The following is an 18,951-nucleotide window of genomic DNA, read 5'->3' as shown; positions in this document are numbered from 1 at the left end:
GTGATACTGTGGTGCCATTCAGGGTGAAGGATAGGTCCAGCAGGGGGGAGGACTTAGTGTGTCAGTATTAGCCAAGGTGAGCTAATCCGTGATTTGTCATTCAGCTTGAAATGTCTTCAGGCAAGCTGAGAAGCGTGCTGGGACCTATGTATTGAGAGGGAGGAGAGAAAGAGTTGTGTGTTATCAGCATAGCAGTGATAAGACCACGGGCCATGGGAGATGACAGAGCCAAGAGACTTTGTGAGAAGAAAAGATTTATTTAAATTTTACTGTACAGATGTTTTAATTTGACTTTGTGTATCTCTTTTGGTGAATTTATTTCATGAAATTTTAATTCATTTTTTAAGTGCTTAACATTGTAATAAATTAATTATGGAAATTTCCTTTAATTTTACTTTGATTATGTTGCAGGTTAATGTCCTGTTTGTTCTCTGTTTATTTGAGCCTAGAATGATGAAAGGATGAAAATGAATTTGAACAGATCCATCTGGTGCATTGTGGAGTTATGCCATTCACCCGGTGAAAAATCATGTTTAGATAATTACTGTGCAAACATGTATTTATAAATACAGTTATGAAACAGTGTTCTGTATCATTTTGTTGATGTTATCTCTGTTCACCAGTGTGTGGTCAGGTGATAGTGAAGTGGTCGTAGCCAGAGAACACAGGCGTTAAGCATTAATGTGGTTATTTCGGTCAGTGAGCACACAGAAATATTGTGCAGAAATATTTTGTCACCCGACACAGACATGTAAGTTATTCTGGCCAGTGAGCACAGATGAGTAACTGAGAGGTGATTGTGGATGGTAGACAGAGGCTGGAGTGCCAGGTGAGGTGATTGGTCAGTGTGTGAACGTAGATGGGGAAAATCGAGTTTTGGCATGTGTGGACACAGAAGGATGGTACCAGAAGGACGAGAGGCAGAGAGAGGTGATTGGTCAGTGTGTGAACGTGGACGGGGAAATTGTTTTGGATGGCGGACACAGAAGGACGTAGAAGGACAGAGCAGAGAGGTCATTGTGGTCGATGGACATTTACAGACTGTTAAATGACTATGATGCATAAATGACAACACTTTTTTCTACTGCTCCTCAGTAAGTGTGGGTTGACTATTGTCACATACAGTCAAAAAACACAGGTATAAACAGGTAGAACAAATTGCTGTTTGTATTGTATCATAGCACATTATTTGTATTGTTTGCAAATGGCTAAAGGATTAAAGATTATGAATTAATAACCCATATTATTCAAGAAATAATACAGAGAATCACTTGAAGGTACAGCAAAGTACTGTCCAATCAGATCTCCCTTCTGCATTACTGCTGTTTGTGTGTTATTGTTGTTTGTGTTGTCTGCACTCGCTTCCCTTCTGTATTCCAAGCTTATCTGTGTCTGGTGTTAGCCAAGCGAGAGGGTAAAGAGCAGCATCAGTCTTTTCCGTGTGGCTCCTGCTGGATCAGCCCTTTCCCTGTCCGCTTTGCTGATGATTCAGGAAACGGGGCCCTGTTGTTCTGCATTGATAAACGTTACCTTAATAAGCAAACGAAGGCCGTTCATTCAGAACCTCTGTCATCCACATAGATTTCTATTTTGCCTCAAGGACGGACTTAAATTGAACGCCGTGTCCACGGAGGACCGAGCAGCTTAGCAATAAAATGCGGATGGTTTTAACACCCCTCCTCCCCGCCATGGCTCCTGCGTTGAAATGCACGGTAACATGTCCACTAAATGAGCAGAGTCATGTGGGGTGAGGGGAGATGGGAAAATGAGAGCTGAACCCAAATATATTGATGTACAACCAATTACAACATGGCCACCCAATCGCCCGGGCTTTCGATTCCGATCGAGCTCGCCCAATGCCTCAGCAGCTGCCGGGGCAAACACCCGTTCTGGTGTCATCGCGCACCTAGTTATTTCATGGGAGGATAGGCTCCATTCTTTACAAGCATCAATACACTCAATAGCTTTCAAAAAGGGCCAATTATGTTTCTCTGGGATAATGGGCCAGCCTGGAGTCTCGAGCCATGGTCCCGCGAAGCCGAGTTGACTCGCTGCATCTGTCATCGTGCCCTCAGGTGGCGGCTTCCACCACTGCTCCAGCGACAAAGGAGGGGGCTTCTGTGCCTACGCTGACATCACACTCGCCATCAAGGTAAGAGTGACTGGCAGAGTATCACAGGCCTGTGAATGGGCTGCATTACCTCTGACGCGTTATCACAGGCCTCTTGTGCCCTCCAGCTGTGGTTTAGAAATTTAAGGAGCGTGATGTTCTGTGGAATTGAAGGATAGTTACAGCTTTGCTCATTGTTATGCAGTTAAATTAGCACTTATAATTGTGGTGTATATTGAGATGGGTATTCACATCTATCTTATCTTTTTATTTTTGCTTTTGTTTTCTTTTTTTCTTTGTAAACATGTGAAACTGCAGAGAAATGATTTAATCAATAACCCCATTCCCTAAGGCAAAGGGCCCTATTCTCTGGAATCAGTGTCGCGCGGCGCAGTGGTGTGGGAGCGTGGGCGCACTGGGCGTGGCTAGTGAGTGTTGGTATTTTCGGGACCAGAGACAAGGAGAGCATAGCGCAAAACAGGACTGGGTTATACTGAATATATTATCAGAGGGTGCGGTGCAGCTGGAGTTATTAATAGCCAATCAAATTACCTCTTGATTCCCTTTAAGAGTTGTCCCTTTAAGAGGGTGTACTGCCAATTTCAGTGGTCTACTGTTGCAATGGAAGACGAGGATATAATGATATACTAGTCACCTGTTTCTCACAAGATGTTCTTTTGCGGGAGGGGCAGAGTTGGGCTGTCACAGTAATTAAAGTCATAAAAAAGAAAAAAGACAACGAACAATAAATGCAAAATATGCATTTTTCCTGCTGCTGGGGTTTATATCAAAGTCAAATTGAACGGCATAGGATTCGTGAAAACAGTCGACTGGGCTGTGATCATGCGCGCATTGCATGGGAAAGCCCCGAAATGAGCAATCCACCTTATGATAGGCTGCGCTTTACGCTGTAGACCTGGTCTGGGCAGGCAGGAGGGAAAATTCAGTCCACTTCTGTATTTTAACTGACAGGTCCCTAGCAGTGACTCAGCTCCCACTTTAGTGCACAGCGAGTCAGGAAATTACCAAATGGCTCAGGCGCATCAAAACCTATGACGAAAATACCGCTTTGCCAGCGTGACGGCTAACAACTCGGCATGCGCTGGTCGGAAAATAGTGCCCGGAGTCTTTAAGTCAAACTCTGCCTTTCATGTCTGATTCGACTGTTTTCCTGTTTTCCTGAGTTCATTTGTCACGGACCCATCCTAGGGCGGTGTTTTAAGTTTGGCATTGTTACTCTATATGCAGATGACTGCCATCTCTCTTATCTGCATTCCTCAGTTTCTGTTCGAGAGAGTGGAGGGAGTATCCAAGGCAACCATCATCGACCTGGACGCTCATCAGGTGAGCCACAGTCATTTGCTTCCCTAATGAGCAATAAAAAATGCTGCAGAAGAATTGACACTATCGACAAGATAATGCCCCCTGTTTAAAACTGTGGTCAATGCTGCATCTCTCTGATTCAAGCGAAAGGTAAAGGGTACTTTCAAACCCAAAGCCACTTCTGCTGTTAAAGATTGTGTTGTAAAAGCCAGTTTTCAAATATTTCCTCTGATCCATAGCTGCAGTAATTTGAGTAATTTTGTTTGTGTTTGCCTAAAAAAAGGAAAGGAGTTTGCACAGAAACTTTCCCATTGAAATGCAGTAAGAAGTGGGAAAGTAAGAGTAAAGGGAAAGTACTGTTTTTTTTTCCTCCCATGTGTTCCCTTATTGTGTTCTTATGTGTATTTCCTGCTTTTAACTTATTGTAAACTGTGCGCCTACAGATTTCAAAAAGCATATTTGTAACTATAGAAAGAATAAATAAAATATTTTAACAATGCTGATTACATTTGACAGCTGTGCTTGAGGCAATATTTTGTTTGTTGTTTTTTAAATTTTGTTTTTGTATTGAAATCACAATTTTCATATTTCTGTACAGCATAGTTCATGTGTTCATTTCTTTCCGGAAAGGTCTGCATAGGTAGTTCAATGACCAGATAAAAGTCCAGCATTAGGGTTTTAAACATCAGTGAATGATTTGTGAGTTACTTTAATTAACTATTGATTCAAATACCAGGATTTGCCTATTACTTCTATAGCTAATAAGTCAAGTAGATTAAAACTCCCTAATGTTCTGTGTTTCCAGTGACCTGAGGATTCCCCTTAGAATCATCGTTTAGTTCATCTCTGCTCGAACAGCAGTTTTAAAGTTCATGATTTTGACCCTTCTCTGCCCTGACACATAAATGGTAAATGTCTAGTGTTAATTCAACTTTAACAGAGTACAAATGAGTCCAATAGGCAATAAGGATGTAACACTGAACGTTTCACTGAGTAAACTTGACTTTGGGTTGGGTTGCACTAGAGGTTCAGCTTCTGGGAAACAATTTGTCTGTTTGCCCTGGTAGAATTAAAAATGAGGAGAATAATTATGCATGGCTTTTGCAGTGTTCAAGTCTACATGGTGTCAGGGAAGTGAGGATTAAATAAAAGTATGTTTTCTGAACCCAGCGGTTCCAACAGTCAGTGGCCTTGTTAAAATGTTCAGCGCTCTGAATACTGAACGCAAGTGGCATTGTGTGCTAGAACCCCTCACTTAACGTACATATAAAATCTATTTTACATGATTTCATTTAATAATAATTATTGAAAATTGTAAATTGAAATTTACTCCTACTTTTAACTACTGAGGGGATGATTGTAAATTGCAGCTGGCAGGCCAGAACAACCATTTCTACATAGACATTAATTTTTTCAATTGGCATTCAAACTTAAACTGGGGAAAAAACAAATCATGACCCTTATGGAAATCTGTGGCCACGCTGGGCCCTGACACCCCATAAATCGCTTTGTGTTCTGGTATCTCTTCAGCTACACGACTCTGAAGCGGGTGAGACTATGCACAAGTTATATTCTTCGGACAGTGTGACTTTTATTTGCCCCGAGGGCATTTCCGTTGATATTTCTGGAGGAGAGAATAGGTGCCATTCTTACCTAGAAACAATATAATATTGTATGGACCTTAAACTAGTTTGCCCTTACCAATTATATTGTTTCTTTCTCTAAGGCCGTAATGTAAACAGTAGATATCTGACAGTCATTATGGGCCGGCCATAACCATTGTCGGATATGAGTTGTTGTACGGCCAATTAGGATTCCGCCTTGTGATGCTGACCTTTTCTAACAACGAGTAATATTATAAGTTGGGCTTATATTTATTTTTTCTGACTGTAAATAACTTAAAAATAATATCCCAGAGGGTTTCATTTGCTCGGTTCAGGTTTCTTTTATCCGTGCAACTGTGAAAACATAAACTTAAAGAAAAAATGGCACAAACTTTCATTACATACATAGTGGATGCATCACTTTGTTCTACAGTCCTAATTACCAAGCCCAAACCCCTGGGAGGGTGACCAATGATGTACATTTCCTGGGATGTCCAATACACAATACATCACATCTGGATAAAGCAGTCAGTCACACTGTGGTGTTCAGCCATTGCTACATTAGAATACCTCACACAGGTCTCTGATTCTGTGTTCATGTCTGTGTAACCCAGACCCCCATTAATCAACCATGCATATGCTCAGCTGAACTGTGCATAGTTTCCTCTTCACACGCATGCTCTTCATCAAAACCAAATATTTCCTAAGAATATTCCTTAATGAATCTTCGCGTATGTGTGTAGGTAGAAACTTAGTAGTGCTGACAGGGAATGGAGGAGCCACCTGGTGTAGTGTTGGGATGAATGAAAGCAGCAGCCTAATTGGTTGTCATTATTTTCAAATAATGCAGTACCCTTGCACAGACATATCTCTTCCTAAAATGTTTACACATTTGATGTGTAGATTTAGCAGATGAAATGAGTTTTTGTGTCAAAAACAGACAAACTTTTGCTTTATTGCATGTGTGTTTCCATACTGGAAATTCCATTAATTTCAGATCGGAATATCAAAAGAAATGCCTGTCATGTTAACCATCAGTTGCAATTTTCATAAATTCCAGAATAAATGATTTTATTAAGGGTATTCCTTGTTGAATCTTGTTGTGGTCCAAATCAAGGTGTTCTTAACAATGTGATCAATGTGAATGATTCTAATCTACTGCTTGCCATAACTTACCTTTACATAATAGGCATTCATTTTCAGCCAGTGCTTTATCTGTGCATTACTGCAGATACATCTGTGATATGGTTTTTATTTTCTTGCACGTTATCCTAATGCATTGTGGACACTGTGGACTGAGTTATGGGTTTCCAAAGGGTTTTTTTTTACTCTAAAATTTGGCTAGTTACCGGTTATTATAAGATATCTGAATTCAGTGAAATGGGTAATATAACAGTCTAGTATAGTAGCTTAGCAGAAAATCTTCAAGGTGCGGCATCTGGGGTTTTCTGCTGGTACGCCTCAGTGTGCCTCCTTTTGAAGGTTAGTAAAAGAAATCGTCATATCTAGGTGAAGTTTGGACGTACATCTGAGGCGAAAGAGGGAGCCCGTGCGAGCTAAGCAGGATGAAAAGCGGCCTGCTCCACCACAGAACTTCGCCTCCCAGCTAGAGTCACTCCGCACCTTTGAGGACGAACTACACAGGGATCCCAAACAGGCAGCCGGCGCTTAGCGCGGAAGAAGCCCGCAGGCGCAGCGAGGGGCCTGCTATGAGCGCTTTCGCAGGGGGAAGCTTCTCCAAAGCCAAAAAACCACGAATACCTTCCTTAGCCTGTGCCTCCGCGCTGCTTATCTGCAAAGAGGCCGCTCCGGCTCCAGCTGGGGAATCCAGCCAGACTTCCCCGCATCAATCTGCGGCAGAGCGCTAACAGATTTCTCCCCGCCCTGTCCTGGTGTCACCCAGTGACCGTTAATCTCCCCATCGGTGGGCAGCTGTTTTTCATTTTGGTGACATCAGCGCTCTGGAATGGTCTGTAACAAACCTTTTGCACGGACTGCCTTTTATGCATCCGTAAGCAGAGCTCCCAGTGCAGTTTTGGACGTGGTATAAATGGGCATGTTCCTTTGGATTTGACATCGTTGTAAAGTGTATTTTGGAGGATAGGTTACAGTGGTTCAGCCTTTTGAAATAGTTTTTTTTTTTTCTGTTCATAAGGCATCTGAATGAAGGGCACCCCAGTTAGCTTTGTAAATACGTTCTCACGAAAAGGAAATAAGATTAATGTTACCCCGTTTTAGTGGATGCTGAATCTATGAAATACAAAGCAAGATGAATGCAGAGGCATCATTCTGAAATGAACCCCGCTCATAATGGTTTCAGCATAGATCACGAATTCCCATGGATTACTTTTTTCTCCTCTATTTTTCGCAGCATTCCAAAGAATGTGTTTGGTTAGTCATCCCTGAATCCATATGGACATTTGTTTAGTTATTCCCTGAACAACTTGCATTGTTTTCCATAATGAGAGTCATCCACTTCCAATTAGTGCAGCTTTTTAATTGAGTTAGCACTGACCGTGAACCGAGATCCACCCGGCCCTTGGCTGTGGTCCCAAACTGTCATATTCGTTTTGTAATGCAGCTTGATTTTAATAATGGTCCTTACCTATTGACAGGACAGGACAAGAATGACTAGATCAATACTCATGCTCAGTAAATAATTCATGAATGCAGCACTGAGAACAAAAGATCAGATCTGCATGAGCACGTAGAAATGAATAGGAACTGCTACCTCAGCATGGCTGGAGCAGGGAAAAATTATTATAGGGTGGAAAAGTTAAACTTATACTCCAATTAAGGGGAGCAGAATTATGGCGTGTCATCTCTGAGAGTGCTTTTCTTGGAACCTGTCCTCTGCATATATGAATCTATGATTAAGTTCTAATAAAGTGCATTAAGTAAACAATATGACTACAAATTGTTAGCGGAGGCTATGACAATGACAAGTGGGAGATAATAGCAGTAAAATGAGGGTGCACTGATCGGTTCAGCCACAGTTGAACAATGGCAGTGTTCTGCTGTGCTTGCAGGTCACACACACTGTGTGTCTGAGGAGCTGGGCCATGTGCAGGCCGTAGACTGTAGAAAAATATGGACAAAAGTCACTGTGACATCACCCATTTACTTTCCATGGGCTTGGTTTTTGTTTTTTGTGCAACATAAGTAGACCTGTTGGTCGAGAAATCTTTTCTCAATCAAGTATGAGGATTATGTTTCTTCAGTGTGGACTGGAGAGTGTGCTGCTAAAACCTTGGTATAAGCCTTGTTTGAAAGTTGGATCCAGCTCCTGTTGACTGTGGGCATGTCATCAGCCTGTCGGTCTTTAATCTTCATTATAAATATTTGACTCCATTGCTGCTGGAAAAATACCTCCTCTGGGGTGCTCCGGAGTGTGCTTTATCCCCCAGTCAGACGAATGAGAAGGCTCATTTGGAAGTTGTTGGTATGATTTAAAAGTAGAACTTAATCTGTTTGTTGACAGGTCCTTTAAATTTATGAGCACCCAGAGCACAGTACTGGTGATGTTTGATCCCAAAGTGTGTCTCCCCTTCCTCACCCTCTAAATCCTGGAGCTCAATCTTCCTGAGCAAGTGCATGTCCGGTGTGCTGTATTGACCTGCCTGTTCCTAATGTGTCCATGTAATGAAAATGCAGTGTAATGGCTGTAATGGGAGTGGGTGAGGGGTTCTGTAATTTCGGGCAAAACTGTTGCCCTTGGCCTTGGTGCTCAATTCACCCGAGGGATTACCAGATTGGCTGTGTTTGCAGCTGGTCAGGGGCACTTCCTGTCTGGAGGGACTTGAATGGGGGAATGGCAATTCTGTTGTTGTCATTCAGTAATTTCCCAAAGCTGCAGTGCAAATGGGTTTTGCCGTTCTGCAGCATTCATCAATAAGTGCTCCATCAACCAGGCCATGGTCACGGTTTGGTAACACATGTAAGCCCGCGGTCAACGCTTCTGGGACAAGTTGATTAAAAAAACCATAAACGTGATCCTTAAAAACGTGAAACATCCATTCATTCATCCATTATCTATACCTGCTTATCCTGCTCAGGGTCGCGGGGGGTTCTGGAGCCTATCCCAGCATGCAAATACGGGCGAAAGGCAGGAATACACCCTGGGCAGGTTTCCAAACTACCACGGGGGACACACGCCATTAAAAACATGAAACAAAATCATAATAAAGATACACATTAAGGCTCACATTTGAAAAACCTGTAATCACCATGGTTTTAAAAAATCTATTTGGCAGAGCTCAAATGAACATTGGAGCACAACAATGTGCTGTTTAATGTATCAGTATTTGGGTCTTGAGAGTAGAATTATGACATTGTGGAGGTGCAATTGAATAACAGTGGGATTTCAGTAGATCCATATCATGTATAGTTCCTATAGTCTGGATGTAGTGCAATGAATGAGGAGTTTTTCTGTGTAATGTGCACATAGTGGCTTTTTCTCTGGCAACAGTGTCCACATAAAAACTCTTTAAAAAATCTTTTTTTGAAATTACTGATTTGCATCAGTGCTTCATCTACAAAGTACCTAGGTACAGGTGATGAAGTGATATCACATATTGAACATCACAGAAAAAAAGCTAAAATGTTCCAGTTTAAGAGAACAACTGTAACTAGAGAACAATGGTTGAATCTTAATTCAACGCCTCCACAGACATGTCTCACTCCAAAAGAGAACAGCTGCAACAAGGCATTTCGACCATAAATGTGTTGGGTGCTACTGTAGGCTGTTAGCATGCTGTCGCTCACCAGCTGGGGAGTTCACAGCCAGCAAATTTTCAGTCTGGCAGGACCTAACAGCTAAACCCGATCTGTCAATGATGGGCTACAATCTGGGAGGCCACAAGTCACAACGCCTCGCCGAAGTCAAGTCATCCTCGTGCCCTCTCTTTGTGATTCCTTTTCCCGATGGGCTCCTTTGCTGACCAATTATCGTAGATGTTGCTGACTCCATCTCATTCTGATGCATCGTTGGACACTGGTGAGCACTGGTCCCCTGTGTAGTCATGAGTTCCTGAAAACAAGGACGGCATAGCCAACCTCCTCACAGCTGATTTGCTGATGCAACCTGTCATTTGTAGTGTTATTGGCAATGAAAGCCATCTGAAAATGGAGCGTGATGAAGCCTCCATCTTGCCATCGGGTGATGACTCGTGGTATTCCAGATTGAGGTTTGCTATTGGAAGATTGCTGTTGCCAGCTTGCAAATTGCTGATTGTGATCAACCCAAAAGAATGAGTGCTGGTGTGCTGACTAAGTCCAGTTCCCAACATAATCATGAAATAAAGCCATTATTCTCTCGGTAAGTAGCTCTTATTGGGTCTTCTCTGTGATTACCTGTAATTCTTTCCTGATTTCCTTAAAGGCTTGACATTCTGGAGATGAAATCACCTGATTACCTATGCCCAGTCACCTCTCGTGACAGATAAGGTGACACAGTGCTAAAGTCACAATGATGTGTCATGATCCTGATTCACAAATACTACATCACATTGATGCCAAAAAACATTACATTAATATCCAAAATCCTTATGCATTTTCATTCTCCCCATCTGCAATATATACCCCTAAAAGATTAAACGGTTTCTTTTGCAGAGTGCATCTGTGTGCGTGCGCAATTGGAGTGAAAAATGAAATGAGGGGTTAACAGAAGCGCTGAACAGGTTTGCCTGTCCTCAGCTTTAATTACATGACAATGTCTGTGAATGCAGATGGCTGTACAAGGCTGTGGTGAAAGAAGAGCCGTGTGTAGGGTGTGTGTTTCTGAAGCGGACCCCTCTACAGCCGGCGGAGCGGGAAGCTCATGCCCTTCCCTCAGATGTGCTGCATATCTATACTGTGCTGTGCAGTGATGTAATCATGTCATGTCACTGCTGTAGTTTTTGATTGGTCGTTTGAATGCCACCTTGACCCAGTAATAACGATTACAACCACAGTCATAGTTCTATCTTCATTTCTGGCTTTGTTGTGTTTTAGGGAAATGGACATGAACGAGACTTTCTGGAAGACAGGAGAGTCTATATAATGGATGTCTATAACCGCTACATCTATCCTGGGGATGGCTATGCCAAACGTAAGTGTTGTTGTATTTCAGATATCATTTGTTACTGTACCTGACCAAGAGTTACATCACAAGTGAAGAAAAATGAGCAGAAAAGGTATTGATGTGGACAAAAGGTGCTAACTGTGCCGTGCATGTAAGTTGATTGCTAGTTCAGGGCTGATGTTGGTTTCATAGGACAGTCTGAAGATACAGCTCATTTCTGAATGCACAGTGCTTCAGTGTAAGCAGTTAATTGGTATGCAGTTTTACCAAGGCAAAGGTCATGTTTATTTTATTGATTTTGTTGAATTTTGTGAACTGTATCACTGTGGGAACACCAGGGTGTGGAAATATGGGCTGTTTTGCATTGTGTCCTCTCGGGACTGAGTAGAGTGAGTACTTTTAATGCCTTGGCTGTCCTGCAGGGGGCAATGTTTATTGTTGTGACATTTATGAGAATGTTGAAGTTATTTTTGGTTGGGAGATTTAATATTCAAGAATACAAACTTAATTCTAGGTTAGTTTATTACTCTGCCAGCAATGTATTTCTTCTGCCGTATTAAACATCACAGAAGAAGTCATGGGAGATTTACTCATGGTGCTATGGAGAAAGCTGAAATAAGCAGTAAAAAGCGAATGTGTCTCCTCCAGTTACAGCCTCCATGTGTTAGTGACTGCTGCTTAATTATGCATAATCTCAGTGCTGCTCCTTTGTGATGGCTGGCAGCTGCCTTTCACCTGCACGGGGAATTGGCTGTTTTCCTGTCAGTTAAGAAGCTGCAGTTTTTCCACGTACGCTGTTCCTCCACAACACTGAGGCAGAACGCACTCATTTTATCTTTCAAAAGCTGGACTTCAGAGCTGACAAATTAGTTTTCTGAAAAGTCGCATTTTATTGAGAGTCATTTCTTCGAGGTTCATGTTTTTTCACCTCTCTATTTTCAATCATTTGGTAACATACTCTGCGATTTACAGTAAGTACGTACCAGCCAATTATGCCAGTTCAATTAAAATGTACACTTTTGTTCTTTTCAAGATTATTTGCCCCCATTCATCTTTTTATATATACATTTTTTAATTGTTGTCTTCCAAATATGTTCACCCTCCTAACCCGAATATGTGTGTTCTTTTGGCATTACATATCTACAAAGACAAATACTCTCTTTACTGGGACCTCATTTTGTCTTCATCAGTGGTTAAAAGGCATGAAAGACTTAATTATAGCACATAAGACAGGATTTACTAATACCTACTAAAACAGAGTAGTGCCTTTCCTTTTAAGCCTGTTTTTGCAGAATTTTTGTGTGAATGCTTAATGATAAAATATGTGTGATTCGTGCATTTTTACTCAATTTAAATACAACTTTAAATGAGAAATGATGACGTTGGACACCCACATGTGAATTTTCTATTTTCCAGTGCACACAATATCAAATCATGATCAAATCTGCAAACGGTTGGTAATACCATGTGAAAGATGTGAAAAGTAATTCAGACACACTCATGTTAATTACTTGGGACCTTTGACATGCTCTTTTTTAAAGAATACCCAAGATAAATCTAATCAAGATAAATCCTTCCAAAGACCAACTGGAGATAAGCAATTAAATGGAGTAGAAAAGAAAGTGTCTAAATAAAAGTTTAAAAAGAGGTAATGATGCAAAGTTTGTATAGGTGTCAACTTCTGCTTCAAGTAAACCATCAAAGTTATGTATAACAACGTGAATAAATGTGACAGTAACTCAACCTAAATGTGGCAGTAACTCAACCCAAGCTTTTCTGTATTGGATCACAGTTTTGTAAAAGCCTGGATCAGGATACACCTTAAAGGACTTTGGGGAGTTTGGTGCTAGACAGCCTCCTCACATGGTGGTATACAGTACATAATAGTTTTTGCCTGCAGCTCTCTGCTGTTCAAACTTAAATGGCTTATTTTATGAAAGATATGGTTTTTATATGCTGTGATGTTCATCTGTTATTGTAAAGCCTTTTATTACACTATATATATTTTTTCTGTATTCTGTATTGTTTTCCTTTCATGTTTATCAAGGACAGTGATTTATGTGTACTGTGTATACACAGGAATAGCCTGGCAGATGTTATTTGCTTTTAGGCTAATCTTGTGATTAGAGATTTGAACTGTAATCATCCTCTGGTGAGGCAGGTGCACTCAAAATTCAGCATGGTGTCATCATGGAAAATGTCAATGATATTTTTGTACATCATAAAAGAAAAAAGAGAAGTGATTTGCCTGCTGTGGAGTCACCGAAGTCTCAGAATTCATTTGGAACGGTGGCGATGTTTCATGTGGAGCACGTAGTAATGCTGGGGGGTGCATTTCAGGGGCCATAAAGAGGAAGGTGGAGCTGGACTGGGGGACGGAGGACCAGGAGTACCTGCAGAAGGTGGAGCTTCACTCAGAGGGGGCGCTGAACGAGACCCGTCCTGACATCATCATTTACAATGCAGGGACGGACATCCTGGATGGGGACCCGCTGGGGGGGCTGGCCATCTCCCCACAGGTACACCTGTCCGTCACCTGCTGGAAAACAGCAAAGACTCCACCCCTCCCTCCTGCTCTGGGAAAATGATTATCATGAAAATGATGCATGACTTTTAACTTGTGAAAAATGACCGTATGCAGTCACCAAACAAATGTAATTAGAGTAAAAGATGATCATGAAGCACAAAATTCCTTAGAATGATGATCATTAATATGATGATGGTCACTGCCGTGGTGATGAAGTTGGTATGGTGTATGGTGATGGTGATGCATTTATATAGTGCCTTTCATCTCAGGATCTCTAATCACTTTATAGTGAAGGAGAAATGCTCATCTGAAGCTCCACCTCAACCACATGTAACGCCCACCTGGGTGACGCCTGGTGGTCGTTTTACACCAGCATATTCAGCGCTCACCAGCGAAGGTGCAGAAGGATTTAAATTAATTAAATTAAACTGAGGGATGATTGGATTGCCACATTCCAATCAGGCCTTTATTTGCCAATGAGTCGGAGCCTCTGTTTAATATCTTGTCCGTAAACTGGCAATTAAATATGTGGAATTAGACACTCAAACCTGATGTTCTACAGATGCACCAGACCAGAGCTGTTTTGCTTCTCCCAGCACTGAGCACATTATAGCCCGTCTCCTATTGTTCACTGGTGCTGTGTCTGTTAAATCACGCCCTTAAGTTGGCAGTACATTCCAAGCGATGTGCAAACTTTTTGAAAATGAACCATTGACGAGCACGTCCCCGAACATCGTGGTCAGTATACTCAAAGCAAACTCTGTACTGTTTTATGTCGCTTCAGTCCGCTTACTTCCTAGCGTTACAATATCAATTTCGGCATTGAAATCTCTTGTTCAAATAGTGTCATTTGTGAACAAAAAGTTTGATTTCGTTTTGAGTATGCTGGCGCCTTTACTGTAGTGCTCACAACTGTTATTTCTGTGTACAGAAGCAGATGAAGGTTTGAGGGACTTGAAGTGTAGAGAAATTCCAAGCGCCTGAGGCTCTTTCCTCAAGCTGGTCCAGAAGCTAGTCCACATGCTGTTGATGAGAAATCCTGACCATCCCCTGCTTGCCTTCTGTCACACATCAAGGTTGCATTTTCAGCCACTCCGAGCTCCGAGTAGATGTACAGAGCTGTGAAATACGTGCATAGGCATGATTCGTGGATGGTTAGCGGGAAAAAATTGCTTTATGAGTTCCTCATGTGACAGATGTGGTTCCCGCCCCGTTCCCCCGAGGGACGTGCAGTTGTGTAATGGCTTCCTCCCCGGCCCCTCCCCTTTCATTTCATCGCGTGAAAGGCCCTCTGTTTCCAGGTGCAGCGAAACATCGCGGCAATTACCGCCAGCAATCAGCGCTCAGATGGGGAAAAGGGCAGGCAGAAATAAGCATTAGGCCTGCTCGCCTGCGTGACGTGGTGGAGGCCATTGATTGCGAACGATGAGGGTAACAGAAATTTGGGGCGCGCGCCTCCTCTCCTACCCCCCCAGGGCATCGTTAAGAGGGACGAGATCGTCTTCAGGGCGGCGCGGCGGCACGGGATCCCCATCCTCATGGTGACGTCGGGGGGCTACCAGAAGAAGACCGCGCGCATCATCGCGGACTCCATCCTTAACCTGCACCGGCAGGGTCTGGTAGGGGGAGGGGCCACCGAGGAGGCGGGGCCGTCGCTCGTGCCCCTGATGATGAGCAAGTCGGTGTCAGCGGGGGCGCCCCTGTCTGTGCTCTGATCCAGGCCTCAGGCTTACGCAGTACACAGAGAGGAGTGGCCCTCCGCATGCTGTTGCTCTTATTTCTCATTTGAAAGAAGAGCGACCAAAAGACACCACTCTCTTTGGGGAATGTGTTTTGATGTACAGAGGGAAGAGCGGTTTGTTTTGGGCACTGTGCAGGTACAGCGGGGGTTTCTGAGGGGTTTGGTGAGCTTTTCAGGTATTTATGTACAGAATACACTACACACCTCCCACTCATTCTTTCTGTAGTACTGTGTCAGTGGTGTGGCAGATTACTCCTGCTCTGTGGAAGCTGTGGCCATTAGAAAGTGACCACTACACCACTTTAAACTTTTAACATTAAGCTACCGTAAAAGTGGATTTACTACTATTATTTTTTTGTAACCATGCTGGTTTTTTTATGTTTCATTAAACGAACAACATGTTTGCACACTTACCGTAACAGTTACTCTAAAAAATAATGTCTGTGTGAAATGTAGAAGGGTACTCTTAATTCTTCGGCAATGCCTCGGATTGTACATAATCTGTGAGTTATTTTATATGCTGATAAATGGTAACTTATATTGTTCTTGACATATCATTGATTAGCATTATTTATTCTCCAAGAGTTACTAGCTAATGAAATGGTTTATTGAAATTAATTTACTCAAATTGTTTGGAAATAATTACACCTTAGTTCATATCACATGGTTTGTTAACTCGTATAAACACGATTTAACACATGGTATTCTTTTGTGAAATCACATTGGTACTTACGAGTATAGACACCTGGTAAAAATGATGTTGGCCCATCGCAGTCAATACTAAGTGCTTTATGCCAGTCATTGGATTGTTTTAAAATGAACTTATTAGGAGCCTTTTTTCATGATTCCATTTGAACGGATGAGATTGAATTCATCAGTTTCAATAGCTGTACACTGAAAACATGGACAGTTTTTCAAGGTATGGAATTGAACCTTAAACCTGAAATCAACTTGAGTAACGGAAAGTTAAATTAAGATTTATGAGCTAATGTTGCCCAGGCAGATGATTACATTGTACGCCTTGGTTATTAATGTTTATGCATTTTTTTTTGTTATCTGAGTTGTAGTACTGCTGTAGTACACTTTTTAAAACAACACCTTTTGAAATGATTACAGTTCTCTTTCACAGAATTCTTACGAGATACAGTTAATCAAACTTAATAAGAGAGTACCGCTTCGTGCACGTCTGCTGTTGTAGAAACCTGTTTTAAAAGCACTTTGTAATTTACAGAGACATTCTTTAAGCCTTGTTTTGAGTTTGGCACTGAGCTGTCATTTTTACTTCTGGTTGGAATGTTAGTGGACAAAGTCAGTATTTTGACTAATACAGCAAACAGATTTTATAACAGCCATTAGCTTATCTTTTAAATTACTGGTGGCAGATTTTTCACACACACTTTAATTCTGTCTCATGCAGTATGTTAGTCAAGTTTTGCTTTTGATCTGTCATGTGAAGCAGATGAAAACAGGAAAACAAAATGCAGTTTTTCTCTGTGTTTTTGGTACAGTAGTTAGTAGTAAGGCCGTTAGAGTAGAGCAGAGTTTTCATGTAAAGCTCTCAAGCCATTTTCACTATGGATTTGTTTTTATTTCTTATAACCTCACCTGATTTTGTATGTGGCAAAATGGACAGTATTAAATATGGAAATATGCCTGTTTTAAATTGGTGTGAACTACCATTAGCTGCTTTCTGGACAGACTTTACCATAAATAATTTACCATAAGCTCCCTTGGTGTCAGAAGTAGTTGTTTACTGTACAGAAGTAGATCTTGCTATGTACATCCTTTTTCTTACTTATATAGTTAAACTTTTATGAACATTACTTCTCAGCTTTCATTATTGTTTTCCCCTTAAGTTGTGCTTCAAGGAAATTTTAAATCTTCTTTGAATCTACAGTGGCCCCTTAATAACTAGAGTAGGTTTAACCCACTTGGCACATACACACACACACGCACACACAGGCGTACGCACACACACAGACACACACAAGCTCACACAAACGCACAGACACACACACGCACAGGTACATACATGCACACACAGAGACACTCAGACACACACACAAACACACCGGCACGCACATGCACACACACAGGCACACACACACACATTCACTCTCTCTCTCTCTCTCTTGCTCTCTCTCTTTCCCTCTGAAAAATAATTTCAGGTCATTTACTGGGGAGAAATAAATGACAGGTGTGCATTCCTTTCAGGTCACGTTTGTGCTTTTCCCAGTCAAGCTTTTCTTGGCATCTGCTTCAGACGTATCTGCTTTGAGAGGAGGAAAATTAATGGAGAAAGTCCATGCGTGTGGACTGGCAAACCGCAAACAGTGTGCTGGAGACAAAGGGAAATGAAATGAGCATTTGAAGACAGAAACTCTGTAGGGTGCTAACAGGGTAAGAAAAGTGATCTTGAGAACTTGAAAGTAATGAAGGCGCTGTTGACTTCTGTGGTTTGTTTCTGTTATTTATTTGGGAAATGGATTTTCAGTATTTTATAGCCTTGAACAATTTGCATTGCATTTGTCTCTTTTGCTTGTGGGGACTTATTGTCAATCTGCTGAAAGGGTTTCCTTTTTATTTTCCCCATGGGAATGGCCCATGTACTGTATCCCTGGAGAGGACGATGGAAGTTAGAAGTTAGACGAAATTGCCCTATGGGGCATATTTGATGATAAAAAAGAACAGCACAGATAGTATGGCTTCATATCCCAAGAACTGTTCTGATTAATTTATAATGAAATTCTGAAAAAAGGCATATCCACAGTGTCTGTGCTAATTAGTGAGATCTTTGATGTTAAGCGCTCCGTTTGAAGTACGGTGACTGGATTAACAAACACTTCCAGTAATAGCAGTGGGGGCTGAGACTGATTATGCTTTGTGCATTAGTGAGATTCACATTTACAATGGATCGCTCTGTGCTCCTCGGTTGTAACACACCAGGTCTCTGTAATTGTTAATACTGATAGTAGTGTGTACAAAAGTGCCATACATAATGTCAACTGTATGATTCAGGATTCTCAGTCGTGATGTGTGTACTTTATATTTAACAGAACTTCCATGTACAAATAATGTGATTAATAAAATAACTGAACCAACTTTTGCATTGCATGTACAAGTGAAATTTATTGACAAACCATGGTGACATTTTTCTACATCTATTTTTATGTACACTCCTCCACACAGTTAAATGTGATGAATAAACACAGAGCAAGGGGTTTGCTGAGGGATGCTGAAAAGCACTTGGGTTTTGTGAGACATGGTGTTTCTATTTTCTTGGTTGGAACGAGTATTTCTCAGACAAATCTGGACTGGTGCCAATTGCAGACATGGACCTAGAAGGTCAAAACTCTTACTTTGGAACCTTGTTGTTAGCAGCTGACCTGGGCCAAATATCTAGCCAAGCTTCATGTAGCCTGTGTCTACTGGTTGCACAGTTCCAACTTCTTGTGATGTCACTGCTTCCTATTTGGGGATTACATCATGGTTCCACTTTTACAAACAGTCATCTGACATCATGTATGCGGTCCATCTGGCAGCACACAAAGCCGTGCGTGCCATGCTGGTTTCATGAGAACTGAT

At 41.7% G+C, this 18,951-nt stretch overlaps 1 protein-coding gene across 4 annotated transcripts in view; it reads left to right on the top strand.

Annotated features, from left to right (window-relative positions):
- Positions 1-18,467, top strand: part of hdac11 (histone deacetylase 11) — a 30,583-nt gene extending 12,116 nt beyond the window's left edge. For all 4 annotated transcript variants that reach the window (XM_064304517.1, XM_064304516.1, XM_064304514.1 and 1 more), the window contains 5 exons: positions 2,076-2,152; positions 3,392-3,454; positions 11,029-11,125; positions 13,439-13,617; positions 15,101-18,467. In XM_064304517.1, coding sequence (XP_064160587.1) covers positions 2,076-2,152; positions 3,392-3,454; positions 11,029-11,125; positions 13,439-13,617; positions 15,101-15,340 — 656 coding nt within the window. In that variant the 3' untranslated portion in view covers positions 15,341-18,467. The remainder of the gene's footprint in view (positions 1-2,075; positions 2,153-3,391; positions 3,455-11,028; positions 11,126-13,438; positions 13,618-15,100) is intronic.
- Positions 18,468-18,951: the final 484 nt, after the last annotated feature.

The sequence above is a fragment of the Anguilla rostrata genome, chromosome 13 (assembly GCF_018555375.3).
Source record: "Anguilla rostrata isolate EN2019 chromosome 13, ASM1855537v3, whole genome shotgun sequence".
NCBI classification, from domain to species: domain Eukaryota; kingdom Metazoa; phylum Chordata; class Actinopteri; order Anguilliformes; family Anguillidae; genus Anguilla; species Anguilla rostrata.
This window is presented reverse-complemented; position numbering and strand designations above follow the sequence as displayed.